General features: G+C 36.8%; 1 protein-coding gene across 1 annotated transcript; it reads left to right on the forward strand.

The window, feature by feature from the left end:
* The first annotated feature begins 1,357 nt into the window (after positions 1–1,357).
* On the forward strand, positions 1,358–24,062 carry LOC138311490 (sperm flagellar protein 1-like). The gene is made up of 5 exons (XM_069252819.1): positions 1,358–1,718; positions 10,878–10,989; positions 12,316–12,500; positions 13,452–13,500; positions 23,966–24,062. The coding sequence occupies exons 1-5, from the start codon at positions 1,613–1,615 to the stop codon at positions 24,060–24,062; spliced, it is 549 nt and encodes a 182-aa protein (XP_069108920.1). The 5' UTR covers positions 1,358–1,612.
* Positions 24,063–25,949: the final 1,887 nt, after the last annotated feature.

A 25,949-nucleotide genomic window follows, 5' to 3' on the forward strand; every position in this document is an offset into this window, starting at 1 on the left:
AAGAGCGCAGCTCTCTGCGCGGCCGAAGGCCGCGTAGAGCGAAGCTCTACTAACCATAACATGTGTGTAAGCATAAGGTCCAATACATTCCAGTACCCCTTGGACTTTGATAGACTGGTTCCCGCCTCAGTTACCTCCCTTGCGTACGCTTCACTGAGGACCGGTAGCGAGCAGCCATCTTGAGTGGGAATTCCAACTCCAGAGTAGTGCGCATCATTTCCGCGCATGATATGTCATCATGGAGACGGCTACTTCCGTTAAGAGAAAATAACGTCATTAACGTCGTTCCTATGAACACTCTAAACTCTGTTAGCACGAAATTATTTCAAAACTTAAGATCTTATTTACTTTTGTTTATATATCGTTCAAATAAATTATTTATTCTTTACGTTAAGATCCGTCGCTTCGTGCGTAAAGGGGTTTCCCACGCCTAAAAAAGTGATGTCAGCGAACCGGATATGTTGATTGACCAATCAAAAAAATCATCATGGTTACTCGCTACCGGTCCCTAGTGAGCGGAGCGCAGCCTGGCGGAGAGTAGAGAACTAAGGGAAGGGAACCAGTCTTGGACTTTGAAATCGTGTCCCGCGGGAAAAGTCTCGCGCCTCCATGCAGGCAGCCATGTTTTAATTCTCGTTAATAGCACGACGAGGTTTGAATTTTTTTCTAACGACAAAATGTATCACCAGGATACACTTTGAAATTACTGTAAGTAGTTTAAGATAACTACACAAAGATACGAACGATACAATAAATGTACTAGTCAAATAATATACTGTCTGTGTGTTGTCAAGCGCACCGTCAGCCGTGACGTCAGGAAGCTTGGTGCCAAAGATGACGGCACATTTTCCCGCGCTTTTTTGATACATGGCATGTTGCCAAGTTTTCCGCCTTACAGAGAAACAAGATCGAAAGGAAATTGAACTATTCCAGTTTAATGTGTCTTTCTGGCCTGTATATGACGACTGTCAATATATTGCTATACACAAAACATCAATCTATAGTATTGAAGAATAGCATTTAATAAAAATCAATGATCGGACTACAAGTTTTAATCTCGTTCTGAGGTTACAATCCTAACTATATTTACATTGTTACATGTAGCTGCGCTCTTATGAGGCTTTGCCTTAAATTCATATTACAAGAAATCACCGAATGAGAAAAGTAAAGAAAATCTGTGGTTGAGATTTGATACAATTTTGTAAAATTGAATTTCAAATCTAACTGTAACACAATTATTTTTGTAGTTTGTTTTATTGTCGATAAATCGGTGATGAACAGAATTCCTGGTACAGGGAATTTTGTACGGAAGCGGGAAACTCCCCCGATATTAAGGTGCATGATGGGATCGCTAATACCGGAAGTTATTCGTTACCTACGAAAACAAACCGAACTGGCGTAGCAAAACCTTAGCCAAGTCCAGCATGTGGCAACACTTGATGTATCAATAGGAGAAAGTGGATTAAGATCGGTGTTCACACAAATGTTAAGTGTTCTTTAAATGCACAATATTTATTTCTAACTGGCGAAATGTAATCGCAAATATACGTTTGAGGCGTTTCGGACAGCTTGCTTGGTACTTACGGCATTCCTTTCTTCATTTGTATTAAAAATGATGGAGCTGAGCGACGAGGCACTCGCAGATTTATACCAATGGGTAGATCAAATACCTTTATCCAGGGCAAAGAAAAATATTACGAGAGACTTTTCTGACGGAGGTGAGTTCGGATTCCTGTCATGTTAGCCTTGGGCCTACTGGTAATTTGCTAAGAAAATCCTTGTTTAGAATAGCTATAATGTTATGTATGGTAAATATTACTTAATTAGTTACAAGGGAATTAATCAATACATTTTTTTTACTTATAAGTTATACAAGGAAATCTTTTTTGTTGGTAGGCCTTTTTACAGAGTTCTTCAAATTGCTATTTTTATTGTCAGGTTAACTTGTAGAAAGTTTAAGCTTGATATTAATAATGTAAGTGTCCTTGCCTACTTTTATATTTGTTATGCACTCTGCATTTTCATGCAATTTAAAGTGACTTTTTTTTTTCTCTGACACAGAGAAGTAAAAAAGAAACTGGGTATTGGTAACGTTGGTTCAGTCCCCCAAATAGAACCTTGGTATTGGTAACCTTGGTTCAGTCCCCCAAATAGAACCTGGGTATTAGTAAAGTAGATTCAGTCTCGCAAATAGAACCTGGGTATTGGTAACGTTGGTTCAGTACCCCAAATAGAACCTGGGTATTGGTTACGTTGGTTCAGTACCCCAAGTAGAACCTGGGTATTGGTTACATAGGTTCAGTCCCCCAAATAGAACCTGCGTATTGGTGACGTAGGTCCAGTCCCCCAAATAGAACCTGGGTACGTAGGTCCAGTCCCCAAAATAGAACCAGGGTATTGGTGACGAAAGTTCAGTCCCCCAAATAGAACCTGGGTACGTAGGTCCAGTCCCCAAAATAGAACCAGGGTATTGGTGACGAAAATTCAGTCCCCCAAATAGAACCTGGGTATTAGTAACGTTGGTTCAGTCTCCCAAATAGAACCTGGGTATTGGTAACGTAGGTCCAGTCCCCCAAATAGAACCTAGGTGTTGGTGACATAGGTCCAGTACCCCAAATAGAACCTGGGTATTGGTAACGTAGGTCCAGTCCCCCAAATAGAACCTGGGTATTGGTGACATAGGTCCAGTACCCCAAATAGAACCTGGGTATTGGTAACATAGGTCCAGTCCCCCAAATAGAACCTGGGTATTGGTGACATAGGTCCAGTACCCCAAATAGAACCTGGGTATTGGTAACGTTGGTTCAGTCCCCCAAATAGAACCTGGTTATTGGTAACATAGGTTCAGTCCCCCAAATAGAACCTGGGTATTGGTGACATAGGTCCAGTACCCCAAATAGAACCTGGTTATTGGTAACGTTGGTCCAGTCCCCCAAATAGAACCTGGGTATTGGTAACGTAGGTCCAGTCCCCCAAATAGAACCTGGGTATTGGTAACGTTGGTCCAGTCCCCCAAATAGAACCTGGGTATTGGTAACATAGGTCCAGTATGGTTGTATTGTTGTTTTATAGACAACAGAAATGGTTGTATTGTTGTTTTATAGACAACAGAAATGGTTGTATTGTTGTTTTATAGACTACAGGAATGGTTGTATTGTTGTTTTATAGACTACAGGAATGGTTGTATTGTTGTTTTATAGAGTACAGGAATGGTTGTATTGTTGTTTTATAGACAACAGAAATGGTTGTATTGTTGTTTTATAGACTACAGGAATGGTTGTATTGTTGTTTTATAGAGTACAGGAATGGTTGTATTGTTGTTTTATAGACTACAGGAATGGTTGTATTGTTGTTTTATAGACTACAGGAATGGTTGTATTGTTGTTTTATAGAGTACAGGAATGGTTGTATTGTTGTTTTATAGACTACAGGAATGGTTGTATTGTTGTTTTATAGACTACAGGAATGGTTGTATTGTTGTTTTATAGACTACAGGAATGGTTGTATTGTTGTTTTATTAGACTACAGGAATGGTTGTATTGTTGTTTTATAGACTACAGGAATGGTTGTATTGTTGTTTTATAGAGTACAGGAATGGTTGTATTGTTGTTTTATAGACTACAGGAATGGTTGTATTGTTGTTTTATAGACTACAGGAATGGTTGTATTGTTAGGTCACCTGGACGGTGAGCTTATGTCATTGCCGTCATAGTTGTCTGTCTGTCTGTCTGTCTGTCTGTCTGTCCGTCTGTCCGTCTGTCCGTCCGTCCGTCCGTTCTTCTTGTCCAGATTAAATGGTTTCCAGATGCTTACTTCAGAACAAATGGATGGATTTTGATCTAACTTTACACAATGGAAGCATATGAGAAAATACAGCTTGGAATTGAATTTGGTGTCAAAAAGTCAAAAACAAAGGTTGCTGTTACTAAAAATTAATAGTTTCACAAATTTTATTGTCCAGAAGATAATTTGAGAACAAATCAACAGAATTTGTTCAATCTTCCTACAATGATGGCATAAGATGTGACACAACATGGTATTCTTTGTAGGAGACATCTTGTTATAATCATAACTTGCCATATAGATTAGAAAATGTAATTGTAAATGCGTTTCTTGCAACAGTTACTGTAAGCTTCTTTTTTTCCATTTTAGTGTGTATGGCAGAGATCATAAAGCATTATTTTCCACGAATCGTCGAATTGCACAATTTAAGTTCTACAAGTTCATTTCAAGAAAAAATGAAAAATTGGTATTTGTTAAACAGGTACTCTAAGTTTAATTTGTGTAAAATCGTGCCAATTGACATAATTCACTAATGCATGATCTTTATATTTTTATATGATGTTTTGCTGTGAGTTGACCTGAACACTCATATGTTGAAAAGTATTTATAACTAACATTTTAATCACTACTCTTAAAATAAGCGTAAAAATATTATCATCAACTAGAACTTTCACATTTTTACCTCATCTGAGATGAAGTCTGATATGATCTATTCGCTTTTTGTCTGTCGTCTGTAAATGACATTTTCTACTGAGGCCAAATATAGGGGCTCACAGTGGGAAAGTCTTATCTAGGAGTTCACAGTGGGAGAGGCCAAATCCAGGGGCTCACAGTGGGAAAGGCTAATCTAGGAGTTCACAGTGGGAGAGGCCAAATCCAGGGGCTCACAGTGGGAAAGGCTTCTCTACGAGTTCACAGTGGGAGAGGCCAAATCCAGGGGCTCACAGTGGGAAAGTCTTATCTAGGAGTTCACAGTGGGAGAGGCCAAATATAGGGGCTCACAATGAGAAAGTCTTATCTAGGAGTTCACAGTGGGAGAGGCCAAATCCAAGGGCTCACAGTGGGAAAGGCTTATCTAGGAGTTCACAGTGGGAGAGGCCAAATCCAGGGGCTCACAGTGGGAAAGGCTTATCTAGGAGTTCACAGTGGGAGAGGCCAAATATAGGGGCTCACAGTGGGAAAGTCTTATCTAGGAGTTCACAGTGGGAGAGGCCAAATCCAGGGGCTCACAGTGGGAAAGGCTTATCTAGGAGTTCACAGTGGGAGAGGCCAAATATAGGGGCTCACAGTGGGAAAGTCTTATCTAGGAGTTCACAGTGGGAGAGGTCAAATCCAGGGGCTCACAGTGGGAAAGTCTTATCTAGGAGTTCACAGTGGGAGAGGCCAAATATAGGGGCTCACAGTGGGAAAATCTTATCAAGGAGTTCACAGTGGGAGAGGCCAAATCCAGGGGCTCACAGTGGGAAAGGCTTATCTAGGAGTTCACAGTGGGAGAGCCCAAATCAATGGGCTCACAGTGGGAGGGGCAAAATCCAGGGGCTCAGAGTGAGAGAGGCTTAATCTAGGAGCTCACAGTGGGAGAGGCCAAATCCTGGGGCTCACAGTGGGAAAGGCCAAATCCAGGGGCTCACAGTGGGAGAGGCCAAATCCAGGGGCTCACATTGGGAGAGGCCAAATCCAGTAAAACACTGAAAGTTACAGCTTGGTAAAACAGTCTGAATGTTACTGCCCAGTAAAACAGCCTGAATGTTACAGCCCAGTAAAACAGCCTGAATGTTACAGCCCAGTAAAACAGGCTGAATGTTACAGCCCAGTAAAACAGTCTGAATGTTACAGCCCAGTAAAACAACCTGAATGTTACAGCCCAGTAAAACAGCCTGAATGTTAAAGCCCAGTAAAACAACCTGAATACTACAGCCCAGTAAAACAACCTGAATGTTACAGCCCAGTAAAACAACCTGAATGTTACAGCCCAGTAAAACAGGCTGAATGTTACAGCCCAGTAAAACAGTCTGAATGTAAACAGCTGAATGTTACAGCCCAGTAAAACAACCTGAATGTTACAGCCCAGTAAAACAACCTGAATGTTACAGCCCAGTAAAACAACCTGAATGTTACAGCCCAGTAAAACAACCTGAATGTTACTGCCCAGTAAAACAGTCTGAATGTTACAGCCCAGTAAAACAACCTGAATTTTACTGCCCAGTAAAACAGTCTGAATGTTTACAGCCCAGTAAAACAGCCTGAATGTTACAGCCCAGTAAAACAGCCTGAATGTTACATCCCAGTAAAACAGCCTGAATGTTACTGGGGATAACAGTGGGAAAGGCTTATCTAGGGTTCACAGTGATGAGACATCAGAAGCCAGCCAAATCCAGGCTTCATGGTGGGAGAGGCCAATGCCGGGGGCTCACAGTGGAAGAGGCTTAATCCAAGGGCCCACAGTGGGAAAGGCCATATCCTGGGGCTCACAGTGGGAAATACAAAATCCAGGGGCTCACAGTGGAAGAGGCTAAATCCAGGGGCTCACAGTGGGAGAGGCTTAATCCAGGAGCTCACAGTTGAAGAGGCCAAATCCTGGGCTCACAGTGGGTGAGGCCAAATCCAGGGACTCACAGTGGGAGAGGTTTAATCCAGGGACTTACAGTGGGAGAGGCCATTTCCAGGGTCTCACAGTGGGAGAGGTTTAATCCAGGGACTCACAGTGGGAGATGCTTAATCTAGGGACTCACAGTGAGAGAGGCCAAACCAAGAGGCTCACATTTTGAGAGGCCAAAGCCAGGGGCTCACAGTGGGAGAGGCTAAATCCAGGGGCTCACATTGGGAGAGCCCAAATCCAGGGCTTCACGATAGGAGAGGCGACATCCAGGGGCTCTAATTGGGAGAGGCCAGTTCCGGGGGCTCACAATGAAAGAGACTAAATCCAGGGGCTCACAGTGGAAGAGACTAAATCCAGGGGCTCACAGTGGAAGAGACTAAAATCCAGGGGCTCACAGTGGGAGAGGCTAAATCCAGGGCCTCACAGAGGGAGAGGCTAAATCCAGGGGCTCACAGTGGGAGAGGCTTAATCCAGGGGCTCACAGTGGGAGAGGCTAAATCGAGGGGCTCACAATGGAAGAGACTAAATGCAGGGGCTAACAGTGGAAGAGACTAAAATCGAGGGGCTCACAGTGGAAGAGGCCAAATCCTTGGGCTCACAGTGGGTGAGGCCAAATCCAGGGACTCACAATGGGAGAGGTTTAATCCAGGGACTTACAGTGGGAGAGGCCATTTCCAGGGTCTCAAAGTGGGAGAGGTTTAATCCAGGGACTCACAGTGGGAGATGCTTAATCTAGGGACTCACAGTGAGAGAGGCCAAACCAAGAGGCTCACATTTTGAGAGGCCAAAGCCAGGGGCTCACAGTGGGAGAGGCTAAATCCAGGGGCTCACATTGGGAGAGCCCAAATCCAGGGCTTCACGATGGGAGAGGCAACATCCAGGGGCTCTCATTGGGAGAGGCCAGTTCTGGGGGGCTCACAGTGGAAGAGACTAAATCCAGGGGCTTACAGTGGAAGAGACTAAAACCCAGAGGCTCACAGTGGGAGAGGCTAAATCCAGGGGCTCACAGAGGGAGAGACTAAATCCAGGGGCTCACAGTGGGAGAGGCTAAATCCAGGGGCTCACAGTGGGAGAGGCTAAATCCAGGGGCTCACAGTGGAAGAGACTAAATCCAGGGTCTCACAGTGGAAGAGACTAAAATGGAGGGGCTCACAGTGGAAGAGACTAAATCCAGGGGCTCGCAGTGGGAGAGGCTTAATCCAGGGGCTTGCAGTGGGTGAGGCCAAATTCAGTGCTCACAGTGGGAGGGGCAACATCCAGGGGCTCTCATTGGGAGAGACTAAATCCAAGGGCTCACAGTGGGAGAGGCCACATCCAGGGGCTCACATTGGGAGAGGCCAAATCCAGGGGCTCACAGTGCGAGAGACAAAATCCAGGGGCTCACAGTGGGAGAGGCCAAATCCAGGGGCTCACATTGGGAGAGGCCAAATCCAGTAAAACACTGAAAGTTACAGCTTAGTAAAACAGTCTGAATGTTACTGCCCAGTAAAGCAGCCTGAATGTTACAGCCCAGTAAAACAGCCTGAATGTTACAGCCCAGTAAAACAGCCTGAATGTTACAGCCCAGTAAAACAGTCTGAATGTTACAGCCCAGTAAAACAACCTGAATGTTACAGCCCAGTAAAACAGCCTGAATGTTACAGCCCAGTAAAACAGCCTGAATGTTACAGCCCAGTAAAACAACCTGAATGTTACAGCCCAGTAAAACAGTCTGAATGTTACAGCCCAGTAAAACAACCTGAATGTTACTGCCCAGTAAAACAGTCTGAATGTTACAGCCCAGTAAAACAACCTGAATGTTAAAGCCCAGTAAAACAGCCTGAATGTTACTGCTCAGTAAAACAGTCTGAATGTTACTGCCCAGTAAAACAACCTGAATGTTACAGCCCAGTAAAACAATCGTCTGAATGTTACTGCCCAGTAAAACAGTCTGAATGTTACTGCCCAGTAAAACAGCTGAATGTTACTGCCCAGTAAAACAACCTGAATGTTACAGCCCAGTAAAACAGCCTGAATGTTACAGCCCAGTAAAACAGCCTGAATGTTACAGCCCAGTAAAACAGTCTGAATGTTACAGCCCAGTAAAACAACCTGAATGTTACAGCCCAGTAAAACAGTCTGAATGTTACAGCCCAGTAAAACAGTCTGAATGTTACAGCCCAGTAAAACAACCTGAATGTTACAGCCCAGTAAAACAGTCTGAATGTTACAGCCCATTAATACAACCTGAATGTTACAGCCCAGTAAAAACACTGAATGTTACAGCCCAGTAAAACAGCCTGAATGTTACAGCCCAGTAAAACAACCTGAATACTACAGCCCAGTTAAATAGCCTGAATGTTACTGCCCAGTAAAACACTGAAAGTAACTACCCAGTAAAACAGGCTGAATATTACAGCACAGTAAAACAGCCTGAATGTTACTGCCCAGTAAAACAGCCTGAATGTTACAGCCCAGTAAAACAGTCTGAATATTACAGCACAGTAAAACAGCCTGAATGTTACAGCCCAGTAAAATAGCCTGAATGTTACTGCCCAGTTAAATAGCCTGAATGTTACTGCCCAGTAAAACACTGAAAGTAACTATCCAGTAAAACAGGCTGAATATTACAGCCCAATAAAACAGCCTGAATGTTACAGCCAAGTAAAACAGTCTGAATGTTATAACTCAGTAAAACAGCCTGAATGTTACAGCCCAGTAAAACAGCCTAAATGTTACTGCCCAGTAAAACAACCTGAATGTTATAGCCCAGTAAAACACTGAAAGTTACTGCCCAGTAAAACAGTCTGAATGTTACAGCCTAGTAAAACAGCCTGAATGTTACAGCCAAGTAAAACAGCCTGAATGTTACAGTCCAGTAAAACAACCTGAATGTTACAGCCCAGTAAAACACTGAATGTTACAGCCCAGTAAAACAGCCTGAATAAAAATCTGAATGTTACAGCCCAGTAAAACACTGAATGTTACAGCCCAGTAAAACAGCCTGAATAAAAATCTGAATGTTACAGCCCAGTAAAACAGCCTGAATATTAAGGCTCAGTGAAACAGCTTGACTGAATATGACGGCCCAGTAAAACAGGCTTAAAGTTACAGCCCAGTAAAATAGCCTGAATGTTACAGCCTAGTAAAACAGCCTGAATGTTACAGCCCAGTAAAACAGCCTGAATGTTACAGCCCAGTAAAACAGTCTGAATGTTACTGCCCAGTAAAACAACCTGAATGTTACAGCCCAGTAAAACAGCCTGAATGTTACATCCCAGTAAAACAGCCTGAATGTTACAGCCCAGTAAAAACACTGAATGTTACAGCCCAGTACAACAGTCTGAATGTTACAGCCCAGTAAAACAACCTGAATGTTACAGCCCAGTAAAACAACCTGAATACTACAGCCAGTAAAACGCTGAAAGTAACTACCAAGTAAAACAGGCTGAATATTACAGCCCAATAAAACAGCCTGAATGTTACAGCCCAGTAAAACAGCCTGAATGTTACAGCCCAGTAAAACAGCCTGAATGTTACAGCCCAGTAAAACAGCCTGAATGTTACTGCCCAGTAAAACAGCCTGAATGTTACAGCCCAGTAAAACAGCTTGAATGTTACAGCCCAGTAAAACAGCCTGAATGTTACTGCCCAGTAAAACAGCCTGAATGGTAAGGCCCAGTAAAACAGCTTGAATATTACGGCCCAGTGAAACAGCTTGACTGAATGTTACAGCCCAGTAAAACAGCCTGAATGTTACAGTCCAGTAAAACAACCTGAATGTTACAGCCCAGTAAAACACTGAATGTTACAGCCCAGTAAAACAGCCTGAATAAAAATCTGAATGTTACAGCCCAGTAAAACAGCCTGAATGAATAAAAATCTGAATGTTACAGCCCAGTAAAACAGCCTGAATATTAAGGCTCAGTGAAACAGCTTGACTGAATATGACGGCCCAGTAAAACAGGCTTAAAGTTACAGCCCAGTAAAATAGCCTGAATGTTACATCCCAGTAAAACAGCCTGAATGTTACAGCCCAGTAAAAACACTGAATGTTACAGCCCAGTACAACAGTCTGAATGTTACAGCCCAGTAAAACAACCTGAATGTTACAGCCCAGTAAAACAACCTGAATACTACAGCCAGTAAAACGCTGAAAGTAACTACCAAGTAAAACAGGCTGAATATTACAGCCCAATAAAACAGCCTGAATGTTACAGCCCAGTAAAACAGCCTGAATGTTATAACTCAGTAAAACAGCCTGAATGTTACTGCCCAGTAAAACAACCTGAATGTTACAGCCCAGTAAAACAACCTGAATGTTACAGCCCAGTAAAACAGCCTGAATGTTACTGCCCAGTAAAACACTGAAAGTTACTGCCCAGTAAAACAGCTTGAATATTACGGCCCAGTGAAACAGCTTGACTGAATATGACGGCCCAGTAAAACAGGCTTAAAGTTACAGCCCAGTATAGATATGTTATCATGGCTATTTGTTCCTGATGTTATGTTGCAGTTCAAGTCGCAGAGATTGTGAAGCACTTCTTCCCGAAACTGGTTGATCTTTACAACTATCCATCTCGTAGTAACTTTAAACAAAAAAAGGATAACTGGGATTTACTGAACAGGTAATTCTAGGTGACATCAAATATACCATGATAAGTGTTTTGTTGCATGATTATAATTAGTGAAATGGTAAAGAGATTAAGAATATGAAAAAGATAGTTCAAATAGTATAGAGTAGTTTTCAGAACTGGTTGCCAAACTGTGTTTTCAATTATCATTATTATAAAAGAAACAAATAAAATAAAGAAATGAGAAAAACAAAACATACAGTGCCCGGCAGTTATTAAATGTGGTCTTTTTAATGTGTCACAATATAACAGTCTCGTAGCTTGTTGGTGTTTTAATTTATAACACATGTGATATTGTGTTTAATCTTCTTTTGTTGTAAAACTGACTTTTGTCACATTGTATTTTACACTGTATAGTCGAGTGTGATTGACTAAACCATCTGTCAATCAAACAACACTGTTCATTAAAGTTATATGTGCCGTAACTGATAGAAAATTTGGACATGTTTTTTTTTCTTCAATTATCTATTTAAAACCATAAGTTTTAATGAATAAAGCGGTAAAATGGACAGACAATCATATATAATGCCTTAAAAACGTTCTTAGAACACATTGGTTATGCACTGTGAAATTCTTGTTTTTTATGGCTTATACATGTTTAGATGGAAATATACCTTCAGAAACCACTTTACAATTACTAATTATACTGCAAAAATGTGCAATGAAATTGTGGACACCAAGATGGCTTCATGGTCTGACCGTATGCACTCATTTCATTACACTGAAGATGTTAATATAATGATTTTTGGCCGTACTGCCAAAAATCATTTTCAGTCCTTTTTGTACTTGTAAAATTAAAACCTATGCATTGAAAGTATTGTAATTCTCAAAATGTTGGTAACTTTTGGAGTTGAATAACATATTAAAAGCTCTTCTTGATTCGTGACTATGAAAATTACGGCACATATAACTTTAAGTGTCATTTACAATGTGTGTCCAGGTGTACACTGTACTTACACCTAACATAACTAACAATATTTTAATGATTTTATATCAAATCAAATATTTTGATTGCTACAGTCACTTTTTGTTTTTTAACTTTGAAAACCAGGTACTCTATTGTAATTGTCGTACATATTATAAATAAATGTACATCTATTATAATGTTTCATACAAAGACTAGAATACAGCGGACTGGTTAAATGACGCAGCCATTTATTCAATTTTTGACTTTTGAGTTAAATGTTGTTATTCGTGATCAGTAATTCCATGTTAATGTCTATAGTTTGAGTAACTAAAATGATATCTGTATTATAGATTTTATATATACAATTTCATTAGGAGAATGTTTGATTGGGAGAGTATGATTGGTCTTTGCAGAAGAGTTTTTAAGAAGCTGAGATTTGAGCTTTCTGATGATGTGATCAGGGGTATTGCTGGTAACGAACCAGGTATGGTCGTGAAAGTACTAGATAAGCTACGAACCAAAATAGACCATGCCCTCTGGTACAAGAAGAACTATCCACAGCGAGAGAGCGACCAACCAGAAGCTGACCAAGTACATGGTGAGTTTCCCCCTTAGATTTTTATATAATTCCTTTCTCTCTATATATAATACTATAAACAATTTATCCTTTCAGAACACTTATACACCTATTAGCTTTGGTTTTATGTCAGAGTTAGTGTAAAATCAAAGTACTGAAAGTACTGAAGGCTCGGTTTTGATGAGAAGTATTTTATTTGTGTTTCTGAGTCAACATAACTTTGACGAAAGCAGTTGCCTGTAAAATTGAACATCAAATGATTAAAATGTATTTATATATGACAGTTGAAATGTGTCGTTGGTAAGCATCATTCTATGGTGGGCTTCGCTCTGGGATCTCTTGTTTCAAAAACTTAAACTTTTCTTTGTGTTTTAAGAAGATTAAATACACATCTTCATTTGTAAGCTGGTTTTAGAAGGTCAACTGATGACCCGAAGTGTCAGGATAGCATAGTCATCATGTTCCGTAGGTTGTCGTCCGCCGTGTGTAAACTTTTCATTCAAACAACTTCTTCTCAATAACTGAAAGGCCTACTGATATTTAGCATTTAACATGCTGGCATCAAGTGCTACTTTGTTTGTTTAAATGAATGACATTGAACTTCATTCAAAGCCACAGGGGTCAATTAGTACTAGTCAAGTTCTATATGGATTCTTACCAAAGTCTGCCTGAAACCTTCTTGATGGAAGAGGGACAGAAATTATATACATATCACATCATGAGTTCTGGATGGACTATAGCCAAATCTGGTCAAAACACATCCTTGGGGGAAGGGAACCAGTGCATGTATAAATTTTGTCCCTGGGCAATAAGTCCTGTTAGAAAGCAAAGTTTATTCTTTACGAATCATGCAGAAATAAACTCTAAATAATCTTTGTATAATGCTTAGTTTAACATACCGGCCCTCTGGGTCTCTTGTTTTAGAAAATGTGTTTAACTGTTTTATTTTTATAATTTGTAACTTCATTACAGATTTTTCTCAAAGAAAAGTCACACATCGTCACAAAAGTCCCACCAGAGGGTAAGTACATGCTAATATCCTTATCATATGGTCGAAATGTTGAATAATTGAAGTATTTTGTTGATGTTTATACGTTTGTTGTTGATGTTTATAAGTTTGATCCATTTTTATAAAATGTCTTTTGTTCATATTTGTTTATTTATCATATTTACATAAATTATGACTATAAAAATGACATTTTGATAACGAATTTATTTTCCTGATAACAAAACTGCATACATAGAAATCAAACCCTAAATTCTCAACAATAAGCCTGAATCAAAAATGAATGGTCTTGAAAGTAAAGCCTTCGATAACAAGCTGCTCTTGAAAGTAATCATGCCTTAGATTCCTTTCAGGGAATTATCTATTTGCGTGATGTGTGGTCAATGTAACATTCTTTTGTTGTTATTTTATTATGTATATATACATACAGTAAAACAGCAGACGACCGGGTCAATAGTTTGAGAAATATGGGGTATTTGACTCATCTGAGGTTGGTCATAGAGAGTCAGAAATAGGTATATGTTCTGGTCACAATATTTGACAAATCTTGCATAACAATTAGATTATTGTTTTCAAGCTTTACAAATATATAGGACGGTGATTTTCAATTGTAATGTTAATAAAATGAGTATTTTATGAAAGTGCACGTTGTAAAAATGCTGATTCAGAAGATGATTGGAAGTGTATATTAGGCCTACCCCCTATACCGAATGTCTAGTTGGCGATCTACATTTTGGTCAAGAGGTACATTGCAGATTTATTGTTAAGATTAGCCAATTCACTTTTCATAAATGAGTTCAAAACAATACACTGTAAAATTGATAATCGAAATATCATTGAAAGACACTAGGCTTATGTAAAAAGAAATAGATGTTTACGATGCCTACAGAATGCATGAATTTCAAAGTTAAATAACCTAATTTGTAAAATTTATACTGAAAGCTCTGAACTTTCAACCTTAACTAAAACTAAAACATCGCAAAGTCTAGTAAGTATAGGATTGAAATTGAACATCGATTACATTCCAAAATATGGAGAACTTGATAAAACAGCACTACATTTTTTATCTATGCAAATTGACAACTTCCGCATCTGTACGATAGAGAAACACTTACTGGGAAATAACTTCCAGAAATTGCTCATGGATGAGTCCAATGTTTTGTGGGACACCTGTGTTTATAACACGTTATCTCAATTAAGGAAAATCTCAAAAAAAAACTATATTTCAAAATTTTGTAGAACCACCCCACTCTGTAAACATGGAATTTTATGCGAGGGGAGAATTTACGCAAATTACGCAAAGGATGCTTGATCGGGAAAATTTTCCAAGCGTGTAATATTTTGCACATATATGAAATTTATTGTTAAAATTCTAAAAGTATATATATCACGAAAAAAACAACACTTCGAAAGGTTTATGCATGCCAATTGCGAAATTAAACACCCGCAAAATATCCAGGTTTATAGTATTACATGACATCACAATGCAAGATTTCTATATTTGGGTATGACCTCAATTTTTTTGTTAATCTTATATCACCCTGGGATGATGCCACAATGCCTAGTTAGGAATTTTCTGGTGGATATCTTGTTGTAGTTTCAGCCAATAAGGATCGAGGGAGCAAAACACAGCCGTATACGTGTAAGAACACATTTTGGTTGGACAAAGGAGTAACAGTTTGGGCCCTATGGTGGCCATGATAGATAAGCATTATTTTTTGTTTACAGATACCCGGGGGTTACAATATCATGATATGATGTATGATTAAGGTCAGGTCGGAGTCCCTTGTGAGTTATGGGGGGTTAAGCAGGAGGGGGAATTTTCTGTTTTGTCCTGTTTTGTTCGAACCAAATTATATTTTTGAATGTTTATTTATGAATTATATATTTAAAGGGCCACTACCTTTCCGAAACGGCTTTTAACTTTTAAAATAGGAATGTAAAATGAGATCAATAATTTTGTAAAGTCGCAGAAGTTATTAACTATACGTTTACTAGCACACTTATCATCACCTTCAGAACTGATTAATAAGAATGAATAAAATGTTAATTTTCATAACACGGGTCGTTTTATGTTTCCTGCCGTCGTCCTAAATACCGCGCGGTAGTTGACTATCACTGCGTCAGACGGCAAACCAGTGAAATGAATCTCCACTGTTATCGTATATTAGACAGGAAATCTTGCATATTTCTTCATCTTATATATTAGACAGGAAATCTTGCATATTTCTTCATCTTCATTATTTTATGTCATATCCACCATATAAATGTTGTTGTTGTTATCCAGATCTCGATGCTTCCTCATCTTAAGCCATCCATATCTATTTTCTTTTGTTATTAATGTTTTTAAGAAACCTTTAAATTTTGCTCCGGAAAGGTAGTGGGCCTTTAAGGGTCTAATTATAGAAGGGCATATATTTTGGGGGCTATTCCATCTGGACCAGCTGGTTTATTTTTATTAATGATTTGAATCTGGTCTATAATGTCAGTGTCAGTAATTGTAATATCAGACAGTTTTACATGACTAAGGGGAGGTAAATCATGTTGATGAGTATCATCTATATAGTTAGATATTGAGGTGAAAAAATTATTAAAGGCATCAGCTTTCTCTAATGGATGGATTAAGATTTTATTATTAACTTTTAAAGCTGGTGACTTTTTGACTTTAGTGAAAAAATTGATTTGGTTATTCTCCACCACTTACCTGGAGGGATGGATTTATCAATTTGAGAGTTTTGTAGTTTAGTAATATAATTAGTTTTAGCTTTTCTTATAAGATCGAAAGATTTATTCCAAATTTCCCTAAATGCTTCCCAGTCCTGAACTTGATTTCTATTACATGCTTTCCTGTGAATTCTGTTTTTTTTCCTAAGACATAGCCTAATTTCATTAGTTATCCACGGTTTATCAGATGGGCGAATTGTAACGGTTTTGCAAGGAATATATTTGTCAATAACATCATTAAGAATTTGAATAAATTTTTCATTTGTATCATTAACATCAGTCTATTGATTGTAATTCGTTATTAATGAAATCCCAGTTGGCACTTTCAAATTGATAAAAAAGTTTTTTGTAAGATTTTTCACGCGGTGTTTTGAAAACAAGATTTAAAAGAATAGTACAATGGTCACTACAAGTTGGAGGTAGTACCTCAGTGTTACTAACAATGTTAGGATTGTTTGTAAAAAATATATCAATACTTTTAGCAGATGTGTCAGTTATGCGTGTTGGTGTTTGGATTAGGCTGTCTATAGTTGGTATTTTGTTAATATAGAGTGAAGATGTGAAGTGTTGGGGAGTCTCATCATGTCCTGATTGATGTCACCAGTAATGATTACATTAGTGTTCAAGTCAATCAAGTTTTCTATAAGATCATCAAAATGTCGCCAATAGTTAACTCTGGAGTTAGGTGGACGATAGATGCAACACAAAATAATTTTTTTATTAGAGTTTTGCACTTCTATAACTAAATTTTCAATATTGGGGTTTTCCAGATCAGTTCGTCTGGTAGATGTTAAGTTTTCTTTGGTTAAAAATTCAGTATACCACCTCCATTATCTATTTCTCTATCTCGTCTGAACATAACTGGGTGTGAATTTAGTGCCAAGCTATCATCAGTTATAGTGTTGTTTAAGTGTGTTTCAGTTAAGCAGACTATATCATACTCCGAAAATTCAGTTTCGATAATATCTGATTTGTTTCTAAATGATCTCACATTAGAATGAATAATTGACAAGTTAGATAGGTAATGTCTCTCAGGGGGTTGACCAGGATTGGGATGAACATCACCACTAAGAAGTATTAATAAAGTTGACAAATAGAAGATTAAAAGAAAAAGTATTTTATAATGTATACATATAACATATATGGAACCGTTTGGGCTTAGTAGAAAAGTGTAGTCTATTGGCCCTGGATTAGGATGAATGTCACCAGATAGCTCCAATAAGAAAATACTCTGATGGGCAAAAAAAACATTTTTGATTTGCATAGCAATAATTTGAATTAACAGGTATAGGGTAAACAACAAATAAGCACTTCCACACACACATTCATACCAAAAGTAGAGATTAATATACATTTAGATAGAATATTACTGCTAACTTAATTAGGTAGCAATTCAATTAATATAAGAATTACTCTGAATGAAGAGTATTTATGTAACATAGACAAGTTGTTATTTAGTTGCGACTTCACAAAGGTAATTAATTAAGTAATATTTGGTCTAAATATAGATCTGTGGTTACATATAAGATTATATATACAAACAGCAGTTTGGATACAGGGGGACAACAAAATAAATAAAATAGAGTAGCTAGCTATAGAATAGTACGTAGCTAATATAAACAGTAAACAGCAACAACGGATTTGGATACAGTCAGAGGGAGACAACCAATAAATATAGTATAGCTTGTAACTGGCAATAATTGGTTTGGATACAGTCAGAGGGAGACAACCAATAAATATAGTATAGCTTGTAATTGGCAATAATTGGTTTGGATACAGTCAGAGGGAGACAACCAATAAATATAGTATAGCTTGTAATAATTGGCAATAATTGGTTTGGATACAGTCAGAGGGAGACAACCAATAAATATAGTATAGCTTGTAATTGGCAATAATTGGTTTGGATACAGTCAGAGGGAGACAACCAATAAATATATTATAGCTTGTAATTGGCAATAATTGGTTTGGATACAGTCAGAGGGAGACAACCAATAAATATAGTATAGCTTGTAATTGGCAATAATTGGTTTGGATACAGTCAAAGGGAGACAATCAATAAATAAAATAGAGTAGCTGAGTAGTTTGTAGCCTGCATTGTAATCAGCAACAACAGATTTGTCCTGTTAATTATCTAGTAATAAGTTTTTAGGTAAAAATTATGAGCAGAAAACACTAAAATACAATATGTAATAGCCAAGTCTTGCTATTTTTTAAATACTCAAATTATTTGATCTATTGATCTGACATTATTACTTATTTATTAGTGACTATTTATATAAAAAAGGAGAGATATTATAACATAGTACAAGAATAGCTAATACAAGGTCAACTCATATTCAGACACATTATTAATTTTCAATGAACAGCAAACATATGATAACTGTTCGTCGCTAGGTGCTCCAGGCTCAAAGAATAAATAGGAAGTTAATGAGAATAATACAAGCAACTTTTATACATATATAAGAGAATATTGTTGATTAATGAGATACAAAATGATAATTACAGATTAAATTTTAATAGTAGAGCAATAAAGAAAGGGGAAAAAGAAGAATAAAAAGAAATACTAATGAAAAGAAAACCATGAACAATAAACCATATAGGTATATAATTAGGAAGTAAATAGATGATAAGTTGATAAATAAGTAAGTAACTACAATAAGAATAAACACTGAATATAAAGAAGACAAGCATACAAGTTAACAATAAGTAATGCTTGGACAAGCGAGTAAATATAGAAAAAAACAAAAACAAAAACGATATAAACACTAAGCTGTACATGCAGCGGCTAGACAAGCAAGTTAAGCTAGATATTAGATCAGGTTATTCTTATGCTTTTGTTGCAAAACGAATACTTATTTGCATAGTACTTACTATATATTGCTGCAGGAAGTATATGAAGTAAAAAAACCTTAATCAATAATAGTAGGAAGTACTAAATAGGAAATTTAATATAATAAATAAAACTTAAATTAGGCAGAAGAATGTAATAATTATAATGATCATGCTAAGCAAGTGGTATTTACATATAAGTTATAGATAACATATCAAACTAATTTGTTAACATATGTACAAGTAAATCATATGCATATAATACAAAAAGAACTCTCTATTAGTAGCATATATATCAAATTTACAGATTACGTGTTTTTATTATACGATTTATACATCCATTTTGAGATAGTAGATTGGTATAATAGCTATGGAGGTTAAGGTCTATAGTTCGTCATTAAGACTTTGGCAGTGGTGTCGAGGTCATCGAACAATGCAGGCAACGGGATATAGCTAGGCGCACTAGCATTGAGTTCAGGGGATAAGCCATCCTTCAGAGGACCAGTAACAGTGTTAGTTGGCACATGGAGGGACCGGCTTGGTTGGGATTTGGTGACATTGAGTTTAATTTTCAGGAATTTTTCAAGGTCACTTACACTTGTGACATGAATAATAGAATCTTGTAGGGTTTTGACCATAATCCTGCCATCATCGGTCCAGCATCCTTGGATTTTTTAGCTCACCTGGCCCAAAGGGCCGGTGAGCTTATGTCATGGCACGGCGTCCGTCGTCCGTCGTCCGTCTGTCGTACGTCGTCCGTCTGTCCGTCAACATTTCCTTTAAATCGCTACTAGTCATAGAGTTCTGCATGGATTGTAACCAAATTTGGTCACAAACATCCTTTGGGGAAGGGGAACAGAACTTGTATAAATTTTGGCTCTGACCCCCCCGGGGGGCAGGGCCCAATAGGGGAAATAGAGGTAAATCCTATAAATCGCTACTTGTCCTAGAGTTCTGCCTGGATTGTAACCAAATTTGGCCACAAACATCCTTGGGGGAGGGGGAACAGAACTTGTATAAATTTTGGCTCTGACCCCCCGGGGGCAGGAGGGGCGGGGCCCAATAGGGGAAATAGAGGTAAATCCTTTAAATCGCTACTTGTCCCTAGAGTTCTGCATGGATTGTAACCAAATTTGGCCACAAACATCCTTGGGGGAGGGGGAACAGAACTTGTATAAATTTTGGCTCTGACCCCCCGGGGGCAGGAGGGGCGGGGCCCAATAGGGGAAATAGAGGTAAATCCTTTAAATCGCTACTTGTCCTAGAGTTCTGCATGGATTTTAACCAAAATTAGCCACAAACATCCTTGGGGGAAGGGGAACAGAACATGTATATAAATTTTGGCTCTGGTCCCCCGGGGGCAGGAGGGGTGGGGCCCAATAGGGGAAACAGAGGTAAATCCTTTAAATCGCTACTAGTCATAGAGTTCTGAATGGATTGTAACCAAATTTGGCCACAAACATCCTTGGGGGAAGGGGAACAGAGCTTGTATAAATTTTGGCTCTGAGCCCCCGGGGGCAGGAGGGGCGGGGCCCAATATGGGAAATAGAGGTAAATCCTATAAATCGCTACTTGTCCAAGAGTTCTGCATGGATTGTGACCAAGTTTGGTCACAAAAATCCTTGGGGAAAGGGGAACAGAACTTGTATAAATTTTGGCTCTGGTCCCCAAGGGGCAGAAGGGGCGGGGCCCAATAGGGAAATCAGAGGTAAATATTCAAATTCCTTCAGAAATGAAACGATGAACCTGTATCTAGAACATTACTTTGCATTACAAACCAGGTGAGCGATACAGGCCCTCTGGGCCTCTTGTTATTTTTGTATACCGGTTCGATTATTGTATACCTGTTTAATTATTATATACCTGTTTAATTATTGTATACCTGTTTTAATTATTGTACATACCTATTTTTATTTTTGTATACCTGTTCGATTATTGTATACCTGTTTAATAATTATATATATACCTGTTTAATTCTTCTTGTATACCTGTTTTAATTATTGTATACCTGTTTAATTATTATATACCTGTTTAATTATTATATACAGTAAAACCCCTATAACTCGAACAGCAGGGGACCAGATCAATAATTCGAGGAATACAGGGTATTCGACTCATCCGAGGTTGGTCATGATCGATCGTTGGCAGTCAAAATGTCCGGTCTCCCTATGACAAACAATGCATTGCAATGACATTTTAATTACCGTAATTTCAGCATTTTAGATTTTTTATGAAAACTGTTTTTTGATAGCAATATCAAGTTGAAAAAAAAACATATATTACATAAAATGGGGGTTTGAAAATACTGACGACAAAGTAAATCAAATGTAAACGATCGTCAAACGTGGTACAAAATACCATATTGGTTTAAAACAGACAATGTGTACAATTTCGATGATTTAATTATCTAAAATCATTTAACACATTTACAAAATAATTTAACCAGTTATTAACCAGCATAGTTACGAACAAACAACGATACCAATGTCTACCTTGTAAAAGCGTTAGGTTACACGTGTTCACGAGGAAAGTTACGAAAATACAATTTGCAGGAAAAGATACGGAACGCACTGATAAAAACGAACATGGGTCAATGTGATTTGTACTTAGCACTATCAAATTTTGGAATCGTTTATATCTTTTGAAAAAAAACAACACAGAAATTTAAAAAATGGACTTTTACAGGAAGCCGGACGTCAGCGATTTCTTCGACTCTTTTGTCATTTCACAATGCGTACGTTCTATAAAACACGAATCAACATCTTCAGTTATTTCGTATTTAAGCGAAGATTATTACGAGAGAGACTCGATTATTTAATGCCTTTTCTGAAATATTCAAATAAAGTTTTGCATCAAACAACGACTGGCGATCGTGTAGGTAGGTAAACCGAAAGGCTTGATACGACACCTGTAGAAACACAGGTCGAGAGCTATTATCCGTGACGGTCGGTGCAGTCAGGTGTGACACAGGTAAAAAAAATATCAAGGGCACCTGTTCGACGAATGCATGGGTAGATACTATGTATTTGCTGAAACGGGGATAAATTTCTGTTCGAGGAATAAGGGGTATTCGACGAATAGCTGTTCGAGCTATCCAGGGTTTTGTTACATAGATTATATAGGGACACAACGGTCGGGACCGTACGACTAGTTCAACGAATAGGGGGTATTCGAGGAAACCGGGTTCGAGTTAGAGGGGTTTTTACTGTACCTGTTTAATTATTGTATACCTGTTTAATTATTGTATACCTGTTTAATTATTGTATACCTGTGTAATCATTGTATACCTGTTTAATTATTGTATACCTGTTTAATTATTATATATACCTGTTTAATCATTGTATACCTGTTTAATTATTGTATACCTGTTTAATTATTTATACCTGTTTAATCATTGTATACCTGTTTTAATTATTGTATACCTGTTTAATTATTATATTACCTGTTTTAATCATTGTATACCTGTTTAATTATTATATACCTGTTTAAATCATTGTATACCTGTTTAATTATGTATACCTGTTTAATTATTATATACCTGTTTAATTATTATATACCTGTTTAATTATTATTTACCTGTTTAATTATTATATACCTGTTTAATTATTGTATACCTGTTTAATTATTATACCTGTTAATTATTATAACCCTTTTAATTATTGTATACCTGTTTTATATTTATTGTATACCTGTTTAATTATTATATACCTGTTTTAATTATTGTATACCTGTTTAATTATTGTATACCTGTTTAATTATTATATACCTGTTTAATCATTGTATATACCTGTTTAATTATTTGTATACCTGTTTAATTATTATATACCTGTTTAATCATTGTATACCTGTTTAATTATTGTATACCTGTTTAATTAATTACCTGTTTAATTATTATATACCTGTTTTAATTATTATATACCTGTTTAATTATTTGTATACCTGTTTCGAATTATTGTATATACCTGTTTTAATTATAATATATATACCTGTTTAATTATTATATACCTGTTTAATTATTGTATACCTGTTTAATTATTGTATACCTGTTTAATTATTGTATACCTGTGTAATCATTGTATACCTGTTTAATTATTGTATACCTGTTTAATTATTTATATACCTGTTTAATTCATTGTATACCTGTTTAATTATTGTATACCTGTTTAATTATTAGTATACCTGTTTAATCATTGTATACCTGTTTAATTATTGTATACCTGTTTAATTATTATATATACCTGTTTTAATTATTGTATACCTGTTTAATTATTTGTTATACCTGTTTAATTTATAGATATACCTGTTTAATTATTATATACCTGTTTAATTATTGTATACCTGTTTAATTATTATATACCTGTTTAATTATTGTATACCTGTTTAATTATTATATACCTGTTTAATTATTGTATACCTGTTTAATTATTGTATACCTGTTTAATTATTGTATACCTGTTTAATATTTATATACCTGTTTAATCATTGTATACCTGTTTAATTTTGTATACCTGTTTAATCATTATATACCTGTTTAATTATTGTATACCTGTTTAATTATTGTATACCTGTTCGATTATTGTATACCTGTTTTAATTATTATATACCTGTTTAATTATTGTATACCTGTTTAATTATTATATACCTGTTTAATTATTATATACCTGTTTAATTTATTATATACCTGTTTAATTATTGTATACCTGTTAAGTTATTTATACCTGTTTAATTATTGTTACCTGTTTAATTATTATATACCTGTTTAATTATTGTATATCTTGTTTAATTATTATATACTTGTTTAATTATTGTATACCTGCTTTTATTCGATTATTGTATACCTGTTTAATTATTTGTATACTTGTTTAATTATTATATACCTGTTTATAATTATTATATACCTGTTTAATTATTGTATACCTGTTTACAGTGAATATGTAGACTTGATCACCAGTCAGAACCTCTGGGAAGGTAAATATTGGAACTGTGGTGTTGTGTTTCTTAATCCTGTCACTGGGTGTTGTTAGATTTCTAATATTTTTCGGTTGTTGTTACCTGTCTTTTTCCAGCAGTCATATATAATTGTCTTTGTATATTTCCTCTTAATCAACCATTCGTTTATGAATGGTTGTCAACATCTCATTCATGAATCAAATAATGAAACAGTGTTTAGGAATTAATTTATCAAGATAAAACTTAAAGATTTATAATTTATAAATTTATAAGCAGAATGTTTGAACTATTTTCACATTAGAGTTAAAATAGTTTGAGTATTGTCAATAGAGTTTAAAATAGGTCGAGTGTTGTCAGTCGAGTTAAAAATAGGTCGAGTGTTTGTCAGTAGAGTTAAAAAATAGGTCGAGTGTTGTCAGTAGAGTTAAAAATAGGTCGAGTGTTGTCAGTAGAGTAGCATTTGTTTGTTTGTATGAACCTTCCTTTGTAACAAGCCTTTGTTTGTTTGTATGCAACTTTCCATTGTAACAAGTCTTTTGTTTGTATGTATGAACTTTCCATTGTAACAAGCCTTTGTTTGTATGTATGAACTTTCCATTGTAACAAGCCTTTGTTTTGTTTGTATGAACCTTCCATTCGTAAACAAGCCTTTGTTTGTATGTATGAAACTTTCCATTGTAACAAGCCTTTAAAGCCTTTGTTTGTTTGTATGAACTTTCCATTGTAGCAAGCATTTGTTTGTTTGTATGAACTTTCCATTGTAACAAGCCTTTGTTTGCTTGTATTGACCTCTCATTGTAAACAAGCCTTTGTTTGTTTGTATGGACCTTCCCATTGTAACAAGCCTTTGTTTGTTTGTATGGACCTCTCCATTGTAACAAGCCTTTGTTTTGTTTGTATTGACCTCTCATTGTAACAAGCCTTTTGTTTGTTGTGTATTGACCTTCTCATTGTAAACAAGCCTTTGTTTGTTTTTATGGACCTTCCATTAGTAACAAGCCTTTGTTTGTTTGTATTGACCTCTCATTGTAACAAGCCTTTTGTTTGTTTGTATTGACCTCATCATTGTAACAAGCCTTTGTTTGTTTTGTATGAACTCTCCATTGTAACAAGCCTTTGTTTGTTTGTATGGACCTTCCATTGTAACAAGCCTTTGTTTGTTTGTATGAACCTTCCATTGTAACAAGTCAGTTGTTTGTTTGTATTGACCTCTCATTGTAACAAGCCTTTGTTTGTTTGTATTGACCTCTCATCGTAACAAGCCTTTGTTTGTTTGTATGAATTTTCTTTCCATTGTAAACAAAGCCATTTGTTTGTTTGTATGGACCTTCCATTGTAACAAGCCTTTGTTTGTTTGTATGAACCCTTCCATTGTAACAAGACAGCCTTTGTTTGTTTGTATTGACCTCTCATTGTAACAGGCCCTTTGTTTGTTTGTATTGACCTCTCATTGTAACAAGCCTTTGTTTGTTTGTATGAACCTTCAATTGTAACAAGCCAGCCTTTGTTTGTTTGCTATGAACCTTCCATTGTAACGAAGCCTTTGTTTGTTTGTATGGGCCTTTCCATTGTAACAGCCTTGTTTGTTTGTAATTGACACCTCTCATTGTAACAAGCCTTTGTTTGTTTGTATTGACTTCTTTCCATTGTAACAAGCCCTTTGTTTGTATGTATGAACTTTCATTGTAACAAGCCTTTGTTTGTATGTATGGACCTTCCATTGTAACAAGCCTTTGTTTGTTTGTATGGACCTTCCATTGTAACAAGCCTTTGTTTGTTTGTATTGACCTTCCTCATTGACCTTCATTGTAACAAGCCTTTGTTGTTTGTTTGTATGAACCTTCCATTGTAACAAGCCAAGCCTTTGTTTGTTTGTATGAACCTACCCATTGTAACAAGCCTTTGTTTGTTTGTATGGACCTTCATTGTAACAAGCCTTTGTTTGTTTGTATTGACCTCTC

Source organism: Argopecten irradians, unplaced genomic scaffold (assembly GCF_041381155.1).
Source record: "Argopecten irradians isolate NY unplaced genomic scaffold, Ai_NY scaffold_0033, whole genome shotgun sequence".
NCBI lineage: Eukaryota > Metazoa > Mollusca > Bivalvia > Pectinida > Pectinidae > Argopecten > Argopecten irradians.